Source organism: Coffea arabica, chromosome 4c (genome assembly GCF_036785885.1).
Source record: "Coffea arabica cultivar ET-39 chromosome 4c, Coffea Arabica ET-39 HiFi, whole genome shotgun sequence".
In the NCBI taxonomy this organism is placed as follows: domain Eukaryota; kingdom Viridiplantae; phylum Streptophyta; class Magnoliopsida; order Gentianales; family Rubiaceae; genus Coffea; species Coffea arabica.
The window spans coordinates 8,366,907-8,381,805 of record NC_092316.1 but is presented as its reverse complement, the minus strand read 5'-3'; the positions used below and the strand labels follow the sequence as shown (position 1 = coordinate 8,381,805).

The window sequence follows — 14,899 nt, the reverse complement described above, 5'->3', positions numbered from 1 at the left end:
TCATAAAATAAATTTTGAGTAATTCGTAAAGGAAAATATACGTCTAAAATTCACAAAATGCACTAAATATGGATATTGAAGTTGTTATAATTTGCAAAAGATTCGCTTAATATTAAGAGATTAAATGTGTCACATTGATATTCCGAGTATTTCAAGCACGAGTGTTAAGAGACTAAATGCTCCATATTGATATATCAAGGATTTCTAGTCATACTGCTGATAAAATTTTGGGCCACTCCATCTACTGATTGCCAACTAATTTTAAGATGGAAGTTTAAATTCTTTATCACTTAAAGTGCTCCTTAATTGCCAACTAAAATAATTATATATGAAGGTAAACTAGTCATACATGTGTATGATTTATTCAAGGGTAAGCGTTGTATGGAGCTGCCGAGAACACGAGCCCCCACTGTTTGTAATCTTCTGCTTCCGAGTAGCAAGAGCTGTGGTCCAGGTTATTTTCTTGCTCAATTCGCTTCGAGTATAGGCAACAATGAGGTGAGGACTTGGACTTGTTTTGGCAGGAAATGTTTGTTTGTTGTGTGTGTGGGGGCGGGGGGGGGGGGGGGGGGGGGGAAGGGGGAAGGAAAGAAAAGGGGAAAAAAAGAATAGAAAAGAAATCAATAGAAACTGTAGGGAAATGGTTGTGGTTATGCGGTTATGTGATTGAAAGAGATGGTGTTGATGGAACTTAACAGCCTTCTTGTTTGCTTGTGCCATTAAGTCCTGTGGATCTTTCTAACTCAGTATTTTTTCTGCCAATGGAAAGAAATAAATGAAAAGGACAATAAGGAGAGATTTAACACAGGAAAAGACAGCAGCTGGAAAGAGAATCTTGGGAAGAAGGAGAATATATTTTTCGTTTGATTGTTATGTACCGAAAGGAAAAACAACGTAACCCTAAATTTCTCTATATTTCAGTTCATTTTTTGTATCCTTGACTTTGTCTTTGTTTTCACGCTGTCACTTGCAGAACGAACTTCATTTCAGGTAAACTGCTCCATTAGCATTTCCGGGAAAGTGCTAATTAATTAGGGTAGGAACAATCTTATCCAACAAACTAGATGAGCAAAATAGATTGAGGGCAGTATGTTGTTTTCTGCTAAAAATCTGACTTTATTAGAAATTGTTACTACTTTTTGGTGTACAGAAAATTCTTTATCCTAACTTTTGAACCAGACCCTACTATCTTTTTCTGGTTTTTGTTTAAAATGTGTGGAAACCACTAACATTGGTCCACATAATAGGTTGAAGGTTTTAATAGTTTGTATCTTCAAATGCATATGTAGTTTATAATCCAAGCGAATTTTTGAGTTTGTCATTTTTGTTAGCTCTTCTAAAAGGTCTTCTCCTTCCACCCAAACTTTTCTTGCTGCTCAAAAAAAAAAAAAATTTTCCCACGGACTTCATTTTATCTATCTCCTTTTTTCGACCTTTTAAGTTTCATGCATCAAGTTTCCAAGAAAATCTACATCATATGAAAGGAAACGCTCGTTTTAATTAAGTCAAAATTCAGGGATCATGATCTATACATGTTTGGCCAAACTCATGAAAACCAGAACTTGCAGATTAAGTTTTAATACTGGCCAGCCAAGATATATATATATATATATATATGGAAAAAAAACTGAAAATTCACATCACATATATACTTCTCATGGGCCATGACATGGGATCGTGACTCGTCAAAAACACTCTCCTTTATAAATGACTAGGAGAAGTGGGATTATGGACAACAATGACTTTTCATGTCATATTTACACACTTCATCACCATCAACGAAAAAATATGGCAGAATTCTCTAGACACAAAATGCTTCTGCATGGTATGCTGTTCAGTTGGCAAAAAAAAATCGTAGTTTGGTCCACCCTAGTCTCGTCAAATTATATGTTTTCAACAATTGACATGTCTTTTTTTTTCCTAGTAAACTCGTTTATTTTTCTTATGTATGTGAAAAGGGCATTAATGGCATTAACGGATAATTTTATCATCAGAATGAAAAACAAAGGACATTAAAGTAATGCTCACAAGATAGTGGGGTTGAGGTTGATAATTGATTGGGTTCTGTCTGTATATCAATCCAAATTAATATACAGGACACTTTGCAACATCCTTTGCTTCCACGTCAGATGATATGTGGATGCAGACGTGTCAAAAGAAAGAATAATATAAAGCCTAAAGCATTCATTTTCTGATCAGGGGACATCTTGAGTGGAAAGTACAAAGAAGATGAAAAAGAGAAGGAAAAAAATATCAAAGAAGCCAGGATTGGTGATTTTAATAACGCAACGTGTATTCCATCTATGGTTTAGTACTTTCTTATCCTGGATGTTGTCGAGCCTTAATATGGAAATGACCGGTCATTGATTTGCACATTGCAGCTAATCGCAAATACTAGAAGAAGGTTGGGAAATTTTTCTGCAGACTCTCAATTGCATGTCAGGCTTTAAGTTCTGACAAAGAAATGTCAATCTCCATTTTATTGCATTTCCAGAAGACACAAGAAAAGTACTTAATATCCTGTGCTGCTGATTTGCTACTTCCTTTGTTTTTGTTTCAGATTGGCAATTTCAAAGGACAAGGGTTTATTTAACAATTGTCCTCCGTCGCCAGTTGTCCTCACTCAACTTAGTATTTTTGAAATAGAGAAGATGAACATTCAAATATTCATGAAAATGTGTAAAAATATGAGAGAACGATGATGATTATGACACCATATATATAGCAAATTTCATTAGCAGATTGTTTGAAATCATTTATTATGATTTGATTTACATTAATGCATTAATAGTAGCAGGCATGTCAATAGGTGGAGCCTGGGTTGGATGATCCCTTTGATCCAGATCCAAATTCATTTAATTTAGTTAGACCCACACCTAGATCCATCCAGACCCAAAAAGGGTCTGAAAAAGTAAGTCCATGCCCAGACTCTTATGGATCTGGGTATCCAGTGGGCATCCACGGGTATTTTCTGAACGTACTAAAATAAAAATGTATTTAAAATATGTAGAGTTCATAAATAATATAAATACCATCTAATTTTTGTTTTCAAATAATAAAATTAACATTCAACAAGTTGAATGCAATATTGTGAACTCAAAGAAAGAATACCCTTCTGTGCATGTTATTAACTAATGTCCTGGTATTAGATCTTTAATTCATCCGTTCGCCAATAATTTTTACGCTCATGATTTGCTCTAATAGACTCTCTGATACCCTTATTCAACTTTGGCGTGATTGCTCTTCTCAACTTCCCTTCACTTTGGATCTTAGCTTAATTTGTCCAGTTTTATTGAACAATTTCGGCTTGTAACAATGAATCTATCACTGTGGATTCTATTTTGATTTGCACTAATGTCACTTGCCAAAATTGGAAGTGCATGAACCATGAATACCAAATCCCTCCAGCCTATCAACTTTGCAGTTAATCAAATCCTTCTCTTTGAAATATAAAGCTCGTACCTCGAAATTGCAACTCTATTGTCAAAGGTAATTTGTACCAAAACAATTTTGTCGCTGACTTGCAAGAGAATCCAATCTGGCAAAATATAACGGCTTCAGGCCGGTGGTGGAATTGAACGTATCAAACACATAGCCGCTTTATTTTTTTTTTAGCAAACAATAATTGATGCCAATTTCTTCGTGTTTAAGGAAATTTTCTAACAAAGACAATTGAAAAAGTTGGAGCATCCATTTTTTTCCTTAAGCTAGTACGTGGCCACGATGCGTGGTGCAGACCTTGTTCACATGAAAAAGGTGTGGCTCGTTAAAGAAGGATAATTAAGGATATAAACGAAGAGAAATTGATCCATTTTCGTAAGAATTGTCATCGTGGTTCTCAAAATCAAAAACGTTTTAAACGATTATTTTCCAATTTCAATGTTAAGAACCATTTACTGCCTCGATCAAGCGCTTAACCAAGCTTTAATGTTCGACCGATCCAAATCAGGAATTCACTTGTATTATTATATGAACATTAGAAATATAATTTCCTCATAAATTTATTCTTAGACTCCAATCTGAGCCAATGATAATGGCCAGAAAGCTTAAAGAAGCAAGTTTTTGGTTCAACCAATAGCGGACAGCAGTCTGACTTAATCCAAGAAAATGGAACCAAATGATGAACATATTGATAAGTCGGTGAACTGCACACATGTTGGAAGCAATTTTTTCTTTCCGCGACGATAATAGTTGTATCGTCTATTCTAATCTAATTTAGGAAGAGGAAAAGTATAATCAAGGAGAAACTCAGTCCAAGGAAGCCACTCAAAAACAACGGCAGGGTTACCAACAGCCCAAGAAGAAGCTGTTGGCCTGGAAGCAATAATGATTATGGAAACATTTACAATCCAGTTGGCAGTACTATGCTATTTTTAAACAATTAATTTAGTTTTTTTTTTCTTTCAGAAATAGAAGAACAACAATAATATATGATAAGACGTGCACTTTTAAGACAATTGCAACGTATTAAAGTGAGTAAAAAATTTGCAGAAATAGATTGGTGGGGCCATATTTGTTCATTGACTTGTCTTATCTTTCATCTCTAGGAAGAAATAGTTGGGACCCTAGTCATGGAAATATCGGCAGCTGGAGGAGCAGCAAAGGCCGAGAAGCTAGCAACACGTCAAATGTAGCTAAAAGCTCTTAGATGATAATAATTATTGTAAAACTATGATGACTCGTGGATAACGAGACTCTCTTTAGTAGAACATTCTTGGATTGGATTAAAAGAAAAAAATCCACGTAAAAAATATTGCCGACTTCTCTTGCAAATTTGTTAAAGTAGCCGCCACCAGATTGATCCAGTGATAACAGCGATTCTTTGGAACACAAAGGTCTCAGCATCGAAATTGCTCCCTAGGCATCCTGTGACTCACTTGGGTAAATGTTGTGTGGGGTTGCAGCGTTGCCCTCCTGTTTAGTGTGTCGGTTTGGATCCAAAGAATTTAGGTCGGAGCATGTTTTGGATTACCATGAAAAAAAAAAATTTTGTTATAGTAGGAAAAATGTAAAGTTTCTAAAATTTACAGTACTTCACTTTTGATAATAATTTCTACACTATTATGATCTACATTTTTATTAGGCACCGTTTGAATTGAAGGAAAAGAAAGGATACCAATAGAAAATAAAGAAAAGAAGAGTAGAGAAAAGTGGTTTTCATCCATCTTATTTGAATTATGTGAGAAAGGAAAGAAATATTGAATTTTTGTCTGGATTGAAGAAGAAAAGAAAGGAAAGGAATAGATCAAGTGTTACTTTACTGGAAAAGATATGAAAAAATTGATCTTTAAAAAAAAAATTATTTTAGTTTTATTTTCCTCTATTTTTTGCCCCACTTTTGAACGAAAACCATAATTCAATAAAAATAACTAGCCCTCCATATCCTTTTCTTTCCCTTCTCAAATACCAATCCAAATAATAGAAACCAAATCCCTCCAATCTTCTCATTTCCTTTCCCTTCCATTCCCTCATTCCAAACGGTGCCTTACTATATCTAGAACTTCAAAAAGGTAGTTATGATAGTGCCAAAGACTTTACAAGTCATTTATGTCAAAAGAAATTGTGATGATATTATTTATGACTAGATTGATATGGTCATTATATACACACAAAAAAAAAAAAAGAAGATTGGCATAATTGCAATAAATTTCTAGTGAGACAAATATAATAATGCATGACAAATTTTTTTTTTTTTTTTGGTTAAGAAAACGATAGTAATTCTTCAAGAGAGAATGTAAATAACTGATCAATCAGAGTAAAATGCTCACAACCGGTGCCAACCAGCCAGTTATTAATAACACGAGAAACACAGGTACCACATGGAATGTCCGAAGAGACTCCACTCCACTTGACCATGTCAATCTATTGAACATGAAAGTCAGATGGTCATGCCAATGAAGCAATGCAGTTCAGTTTACCTTGTCTGATATGGAAATAAAGACTTAAAATTATTCCACCTGATGATTTTTTAGGTCCACCATGTACAATTTCCCCATTCTTGCCGCTTGCTGTCTTGACAAGCAGTACGTCTCCAGATGCTGTTTTTCACCATGCCGTCAAAGTTTCTTAGTGCAATTTGCTCCAAATTAATCTTAGTTCAGTTTAGCTTGGAAAAGAAATGAAGAATCAGTAGACATAAAAACTACTACTGCTACTACATGAAGATCTGGATTATTAGAGAGTTGGATGATGCATGTTTAGGGTTTTAACTTCTTTACATCATTCAGTAATTTTACAATGACTTATCAGGTTAACTAATTTATATGATGGTGGAACCAAGACAAATTTGTTTGCCATAACAGAAAGATACACATACAATATTAAATTTCCTTTCTTGCTCTTTTTTTTTTTTCCCTTCTTCTTCTTCTAACCATTGCTATACGGGGTGGTTTTAAAGTCCATTAATCTGGGTTCTTGCACTCGTTTCCAGGGTAAATCTCTATAGATTATCAGTCGGTTTTAAGATTAAGAATCAATTGGTTGTTTACTTGTTTTCATGCTTCCCATGGTTTCTGTCTTTTCAGTGGTGAGAGAAATAATTCATGGACCTGTCAATAACCGTTAGGTCCGTTACTATGATTCATTTATCAACGCGCAGTCACACAGTTGAATTGATTCCTTCGTACGAAGCCATATGATATGGGATGAGTCTTGTCACGTCAGTACCGAAAAATGAAACAGTAATAGTAGCAGACTCGCAGTGCAATTCAATGTAACAAAGGGACAAGAAAACTACAACGGTAAAAACTATCTTCTAGTATAACAGAATTACAGTGACAATACTAAGAAGAAGAAACGCGGGACTACTAGACTACTACCAGCAAGTTACATGCAACTCAGTATTATGATACCTTAACAGATTCTTTTACAACTGTTTACATTATATTTTCTTGGATTTACCTCATATTAAGTACATATGTAAAGCCAAGTCTCTAGCTAGGAATTTGTGCTTCTGACAGTTGGGAGTCAAATTAGACAGGAACAAAGGATCTGAAAAAGATCTAGTCATATTTGGTCGGTTGTGTTTGTCCTTGTGTGTCCATTGATTGCTATCCTCTTCATGCCCTTTACTTTGCTTTTCTTTTTATTCATGTGATCAGGGAGAGAGAAGACCCCATTCCTCCAATGAATTCAGAATCCGAGCTTTGAGAGGTGATCAAACCAATATGAAAGCTGAAACCCTTCTCCATTAGAATTGATACTAAGGAATAAAAAACTACAGTAACATTTGTCTGGCACTACCTTTTTGCCCTTCACAAATCTTGACAAACCTGTGGTCATTCATCAAAAAACCAGGAGCAAAATTACCAAAAGAAGAAAACATACAAAACCTGCAACAATTCTCTGTTTTTTAGGGTTATATAGCTAATACTTGTATCTATTATATTTGTTCTTCTTTTCCTTTTTTTTTTTTCGGATAATTCGTGCATGTAAACATTTCTTCCATTGAATGAGACATGGAGGTAGTACGTAGGACCATATGAGACTCAGTGTGCCTTGTCGCATTATCTCTAAACAATTGTGGACTACAGAGAAACTCAGGTGTTCAACAAATATTTCGTCGACATAAGTGAACTAATTCAGTTGGGGACTTGATCTTGCAGACTGGGTATTTTAAATAATTGTAACATTTGCATTATTATTTATACCATCTGGAAAGGTAAGAGCAATTAAGGCATGTAGGTTGGGGGAGGGTTGGGTTGGGTGATACGGGGGGAGGGAGTGTAAGTGAGAGATCTCGGGTTCGAGACCTCTTGCTTACACTAAAAAAAAAAGTACAAAGAAAAAAAAAAAAAGGCACGTTGGTTTAATAGTTTAAATCTACCTAAGTAATTAATTCCCAAGTGATTAAGCCCTATGCATGCACGTCGTCCGTTCTAATTAGTTTGCTTTATGCTAAACAATAATGGCATACGGCCCAAATAACCAACTGAGATTTCTCAAATCTCAAATGGTGTGAAAGCCAGGAAAAAGTACTAAAAATTCAAATCAAGGGGCATGAAATGAAAAGAAGCATTTCTGATAATGACTATATGTACATATGTCTCTTAGCTCATTCGCAGTTGTCACTAATTTTTATTAGCATTTGCTCGTATTATTTGAGACAGCAATTGAGGCCTTACCAGATATGTGTAGGGCAACTCTTGCCCTTTGGTCTTATAATTAATGAAACGAACACAAGTTGTTGTTGAACCCCGTCTGATTAATAAGTTTCTGTCTTCGGTCATCCACATCCCACAAGAGCTGTCCATTTTCCTGAAAGTGATATTTTTGTCTAAGCCACAAAGATACCGACCTGAGCATTTATTTCTCCATGGAAGAAAGAAAATATTCTTTTACTTTATTGTTTCTTTAATTTTATCAATTAATATATGCTTTTCATCCTACTATTGGCGGCCATGAAAAGTTAAAAGCACCTGAGAGAGAATTTGAGGGATGTGGTGGCTTTCTTGAATTAATAATGCTGAAGCTGAAGAATCCAACTGAGGATAGTTATTGGCAGTATCAGTTCTCAAGCTATTGTTTGTGGCAGAAATGATTGGTGCCTGCATTGGATCACATTGTTGCATATTTTGAACCGGTGATGCCATGTTACTCAGCGTCTGAAGATCTCATCATAAAAGAAAGAAAGGAAAAAAAGACATAATTCATCAGGATAAGTATGGACGACAATGGTGAAACATTCTCTGAAATATAACAACTTGGTACACAATTGTGTTAGAACATTGTGTAGCATGTACCGGTTCTGGTCTTGCAATATATGGATCCAAGTCCATGCCAAAATCATAGAACATCGGATTTAGAGAAGCAAGCTTCATGGATAGAAACTGCAAGAATTTGAAATATTTTGCATGGATTATAAAACAGCAAGCTTCAAAAACTTTACCAAATAACAAGTCTGTCAAAAGTTTTACCTCAACTTGATTTTGTAAGGATTGGACGTAATTGATTATTTCATCCAACATGAGGGCCTTTCCGGTTACCTGTTTATCAGTCAAAGTCACTTCAAATTGTCAGAAAAAAAAAAACTTTATCGAGACAAACAAAAAAAGACAAGATGCTGATGAAAAACTTCACCTTGTCACAACCTGGAACAAGTGCTTGCAATATTTTCATCCTTTCACTGATTTTCTCTCTCCTCACCTGATATCAATTCCAGTAAAAATTTAGCTGATACATGAACTTGGCACTATTGGGATCCCAACTGCAGTAATTTTGGTTTTGAGTGGTACATGTGACAAAATTTTAATCATGGTTTGTGTACTAGACAATATAGTTATTGCCTTAATTGTTTATGTCAGAGAAAAGTAAGCATTTAAGGGTTTTTATTTTCAAGAACAATAACTAGTGATGATTATTTAATGGAATTGTACCCTTTCAGCTAGGCTGTGGCTGTCCGTGGCTTGGCCCCTCCTTGCTCTTACGTGAATGTAGCCTGTGGGGGGAGCTTCTTCAGCAGCTTTCTCTGGAACTTTTTTATCCTCATTAGACTTCTTGTCTTCATCCTCTTTCATAATTCTGCCACATTTCCTCTGCTTTTTCCCTTTAGCTAATTGATCTCCTATAGCCTAATTAAAGAACATATAAGACATATAGTCTTGAAACTTTAAATTAAAAGGGAAAAAGGGCTCGTAGATGTATATGAGTAAACAGTTTTGATAGAAAATCCATGATGAAAAATTGAAAAAAAAAAAAATGGATTAAGTACTTTTGATTGAGCAGAATTTACAGGAAGAGGCCCCTTCTTTGTTTTCCTCTTCTTGTCCATGGCTGCAGCATGTACCTTCTGAGTAACTTGCTCCCCACTTTCAAGTTTATCAGTTACTGATGAAGAATCAGTGGAAGTTTTGTTTGTTAAGGACGGCCCATTATTGCTAAAATGAGCAACTTTTGTGCAGCTCTGGTCAAAGATGGAACAAGTACTTTCATTAACATAGGATTTGGAAGGGATTTCCTGATGCAGAAAATGATCAGGCTGGTAGAATTGAGGGAAAGAAGTAGTGGTGGTGGTCATTCTTGTCATGTTTGGCTCCTCAAGAAGGCCTGCAGACATCCTCATTTGGGAGCTGCTTTGCAAAAACAGTCCTGATGATGATTCAAGATGTAAAGGTTGTTGTTGGCGTTGGTACGAAAAAGTTGCCATTGATGGCTTTGGAATTGGAAATGAATGAATGGCTTCAAGAAAGTGATGGAAGAGACGGATGGAGAAGAGATGGTAGTGTTGGTGAATGATACTCCTAGTTGAAGAGAAGACTGATGTTGCTGCAGTCAAGGAAAAGTTGTGGCTCTGAGACAAATCTCAAAGGTCAGGTCAGGTATATATAAACTCGAAGAGAGAGAGAGAGCAAAGCAAGAACTTAGCTAAAAAACCATTCTAGCTCATCCTACTCATTCCATGCATTCACACTTCTACTACATTTGACTGGTCCTATCCACTCTCTCTCTCTCTCGGGCGGTGGCATGATATACAGAAGGCTGTAATAGATTTCGTTGTCACTAAGGTTCTCAAGTGCATGGCTGTTGAGTAATTAATTATGGTCTGTGAAAATTTGGCGAGTCATTATGCAAATGCAAAAGTGTGCAAGATTTTTGTCTCAGTAACAAATTAAGTTAACCTATCACATACATGACTTGGTGCTATACCATATTCAACTGACTTTTCGAAGTTGCACAGCCTTTAGGCTTTGTTTTCACGAGGTTCCATCTACAGCTACAGCTAGTACTAAAACTACATAGCATAAAAATTAAAATTTTTAAAAAAATTTAGCAGGGAGTGGCTGGTTATCCCCTCTACCACTCCGTCTTCTGCGATGGACTGAGTCGCCTGCGGTTGGTTTTTGGTACAATTAGTGCGGTTGTTATATTTCTTTCACAGTGTGCTATTGTAGATATACAAAACAAAGTTAATTTATACTAAATCATGTAAAATATCCAAAGTTGCAAAATCGTACCAAAATCTCAACTATACGTACCTGTCTCAAACCCCCGAATTCATCCGTATCAGAATTGCTTTACTCAACGCCCCTTCATGGTCGGACCCCTGTGCATGAACAGTTCAAGGCATGGCGAAGGTGGGGGCTATCAAAGATCTGAGCTTGTATCTCCAGACAACTCCATGCCATGGGTACTAGCTTAATTATTTTATGAATCCTATGGCCAAGAGAAGAGTAAAACGATCACAATTTACAACAAATTTGTCAGTAACTTTTATCAGTGGTCATTCTATTTTAATTTTTATTCAATGACCCTGTGTTAGCCTCAGTGAATCAGATACTACATGTACTGCGCATGATTCAGATGAATTAATTTGAAAGAACAGTCACAGTAATAATTGAGCAGCATCAGGGATTTCAACATAGGCCCTCTGCCGCCAGGAAAAAGACAGAATTGACATGCGGCTGCTTTAATAATCAACCAAAGGAGTTATTTTGGAATTTAAATAGACTGGGGCAGTCGGGTCTTCCACAGCTTTAATAATCTTACGAATGACTGTAGTTATGGATGGAAATTGGGGCGAACAACTGCCTCACGGGAGTTAATAGAGCGGGGTTTGGGGTGAGCGTACTGCTAATTATGCTGTAGTATAATTGATACTGATAATTATGCATGTCTACTAATAGAAATTATTAATTAGTTATACTAAATTTACTAATACATTTATAATAAATTTCTAATTATACTTAACACAATAACACTTTTTTTCTCAAAAGAATACAATAATGACTTAGTAATTGTATTTGTCTTGACTATTTTAGTTATATTTGTTTTATCGTGTTGGATTGTATTCAAATAACTTTTGTTTAATTACTTTTATGAATTTCAATTGTAAAATTATAATGGATAATAATTTGGTGATATGTTGATATTTTAACATTTGATTATTTGCTAAAATTTGACTATAATAAATTATATGACAAATTTTTATTAGTCCCGCGGGTGGGGCCAAGGGCGTTCCCCCACCCCAACCCAACCCCGTTGCCATCCCTAGTTGTAGTTTACTATCTCTTTTTTTTTTTGGTTAAAATTAATGAATAACAGTTGGTTAGTAGCTAGTAGTATTTTCTCAATTTTTACACTGTTCCTTTTGTAACCAAACCCGTCCTTGTTTGGAAAGTAAAATTTATCTAAAAAATTTTTATGTTTTTTATGAACATATTTTTCAAACACCTTTTTACCTGATAAATATCAAATCATTATAGTATATTTTTCTCTAGAGAATAGCAATACAAACAGGTATTCTTAAGTCTTGTTTGATAACCCAATTCGGTACTTAAACTTAATGGATATAAATTTTAATATGTTTAAACATGTTTGATAACTAAATATTGAACATCTAAATTGATTAAGTAGTAATGACTTTCATAGGCAAAAATTGTTTCAAAAGATAAGTGATAAACTATTCACTTATTACTAATGTGACATGCACTCAATTATATCAAATTTAGTATTTAACAACTCAGTAATTTAAACGGATTCAAATTTCAGTTTTATTAAATTCACTCTTAGTTAAACACTTCTAACCGTGGTCATGGAACTAGGTCCCACAAATTCTTTTCTTTTTTTTTTTTTTTTCCCTTTTTGGTCTGTGGTTGAGATTAACATCCGGCAAAAAATGAGTGCATGGTAAAAAGTGATATTTCATGTAGCTTTGTTTAAGTTGTTCACAGTTTTTTGGGTTAATTATGGAATACACCCTCAAAAGACTTAATGGTCCTGGTTTATTTCTTTCATTCATTCTTCAATTAAATCAATTTTTGCTTGTAAAGTCTTCGTAATTTTTCCGTTGTAATTTAATCAACTAAGCAGCCCCAAAAGCAACAGCAACCTTGTCATGTGCTATAGAGACACCTTTTACAATGAAGATACAAACATACCCTCAATGAAATCAACAATAATGGTTGCAGCCAAAAAAAAAAAAATGCAAATTTCAACAAGATGAATTATTTGTGGAAACGAGATGTAACTCCAGTTCCGTTGGAATCGGCAATCAATCCTATTTCCGATAAGGGCAGCTGACAACTGAATCCGATTTTGACCACATTTCTGTTCCAAAATCAATGATTGGTTGATTTTTTGAGGGCTTGTTGTTATTTTGTCACAATAGGTGATGATGTCTTTTGATGAAATAATGTGCAATTCGGGGCTACAAATTGGTTGATTGTGTGAAGGGTTGAAAAACACTTGGTTCTGAGAGTGGTACTTGCAATTAACAAAAGTTTCTTCTGAAACTCTGGCCCAAAAGCCATACTTTTTTTTGGAATTTTACCCGAATGTTTTAACTTGCCAGAGCTGTTGGAAATGCTCTTATCTTTAGAACGTAGAAAAATGCTGAGCCAAAGAAATATGATATTGTTTTGGTGGCTGAAGATGGAAAAGAATAGATTAGCCCTCCCGAGACTATTCAACTATCACTGATCAGATGCTATAGACGTGGTGGAAGCATTTCTTCACGTACCAGAGAGTGACGGGGAAGTAGCGAGCATGTTTTCGTTATGTATCACCTAAAACAGACTTTAACCAGACAGGCATGTATTTTTCAGTATGCTACTATTATCTGCAGAATTGAGACAAATGAACCCATGTGTATACTATAGAGTATACTGATTATTTGGAAGGATTGAGCTGTTGTTGGTTTTATCTTATTAGATTTGCCCTTGGATTACATCTTCAAGACATTTTACATTCATTTAGATGGTGTATTTTTTTTTTTTTTTTTGAATATTTACTTCGAAACTTTTTTATAACTTACTGTAGTTCTCTATTTTCTAGAAAATCACCTTCCTCATCCCTTATATCACCGACAACTTTCACTGCCTGTATCCATTTTCACTACGGTACTTTATTTAATGTACTTTCTTTTTAATATTTTTTTTCGAAAACTTTTTGTTTTCTGAAGCAGGTTAAAAAGAGGCCGTTTAAATAATAAGAAGCCTACTCTTTTCTTTCTTACAGGGTCGGCTGTGGACGAGAATTACACTTTTGAACCACAAGTTTTGTATTTAGTTTTTATATATATATCTTGCAATATTAAAAGAATTTGTCAGGAAATATGAAAAAGCCCTAGAAAAAGTGTTCAACCTGAAAATAGTTGTTTGGATAGTGCTTTAATCCCAAATAATATTTCGCTTGCATCATAAACACATTTCCCAACCCATTTTTTTATATTCCCAATTACCTTTTTATCTCACATACATTACATCACAAAAAGTGCTACAGTAATTATTCCAAATAATATTTCAAATAATACACTATCCAAAATGTCCTTCTTTTGGCTGTCAATTAATGAAATTATCAGCCCTCCTATATTCCAAGGTTTCAACCTACTAACATGAAAGAAAAGAAGAAACGTGATAAGGGTATGCTTGGAGTTGTCCTGGCATAGGCTACATCTCAGGTTATGGTAACTTATAAAGAAACACTTCTGATACAAATGCTTTTAAATTATCAAAAGTTAGACTCCTTCAATTACAAAAAAAAAAATTAGTTACCAAACATTTAAAACGTGCTTTTGATACTTAAAAATGCTTCCTTTTTTTTTTTGAAATTAAAGCACCGTAACTTCAAATGGGTCATATTAGCGTAAGCCCGACAGGGGCCAAGCCTATTGGACCCGCTGCTACTAAGCGGTGAAGACCCCCCACAAACCCAGAGAAAGACGACCCAAGCCGAAGTTTCTTGTCTTTTGCTGATGCCGGTAGATTACTGCCATTGTTTTTTCTTCTTTCGAGAAACGAAATTTGACTAATTAAATCTAATCTTAGAAGTCAACCCAAAAGCCGACAACTCTTAGATTGCTCTCAGGGACTTAACTACCCAAATCCCAACCCCCCAAAGCCGATGTGGGATAGAAACCCCGATAGGGCCAAACCATCTGTCAAATTCACTTTAGTCATTTTGA

General features: G+C 35.1%; 1 protein-coding gene across 2 annotated transcripts; it reads right to left on the bottom strand.

Annotated features, from left to right (window-relative positions):
* Positions 1–6,733: 6,733 nt before the first annotated feature.
* LOC113738674 (basic helix-loop-helix protein 80-like) lies at positions 6,734–10,300 on the bottom strand. 2 transcript variants are annotated; one of them, XR_011812978.1, is made up of 9 exons: positions 9,710–10,289; positions 9,375–9,569; positions 9,079–9,144; positions 8,916–8,984; positions 8,742–8,828; positions 8,418–8,603; positions 8,124–8,256; positions 7,243–7,271; positions 6,734–7,173 (listed from the first exon to the last, which is right to left on the bottom strand). XR_011812978.1 is itself a non-coding variant. In XM_072045885.1 (8 exons), exons 1-7 carry the CDS (start codon positions 10,142–10,144, stop codon positions 8,164–8,166), a joined length of 1,131 nt encoding a protein of 376 aa, XP_071901986.1. In that variant the 5' UTR covers positions 10,145–10,300; the 3' UTR covers positions 6,734–7,271; positions 8,124–8,163. The 2 variants fall into 2 exon arrangements, 1 of the variants encoding a protein (XP_071901986.1); XM_072045885.1 differs by having other exon boundaries at positions 6,734–7,271; positions 9,710–10,300.
* Positions 10,301–14,899: the final 4,599 nt, after the last annotated feature.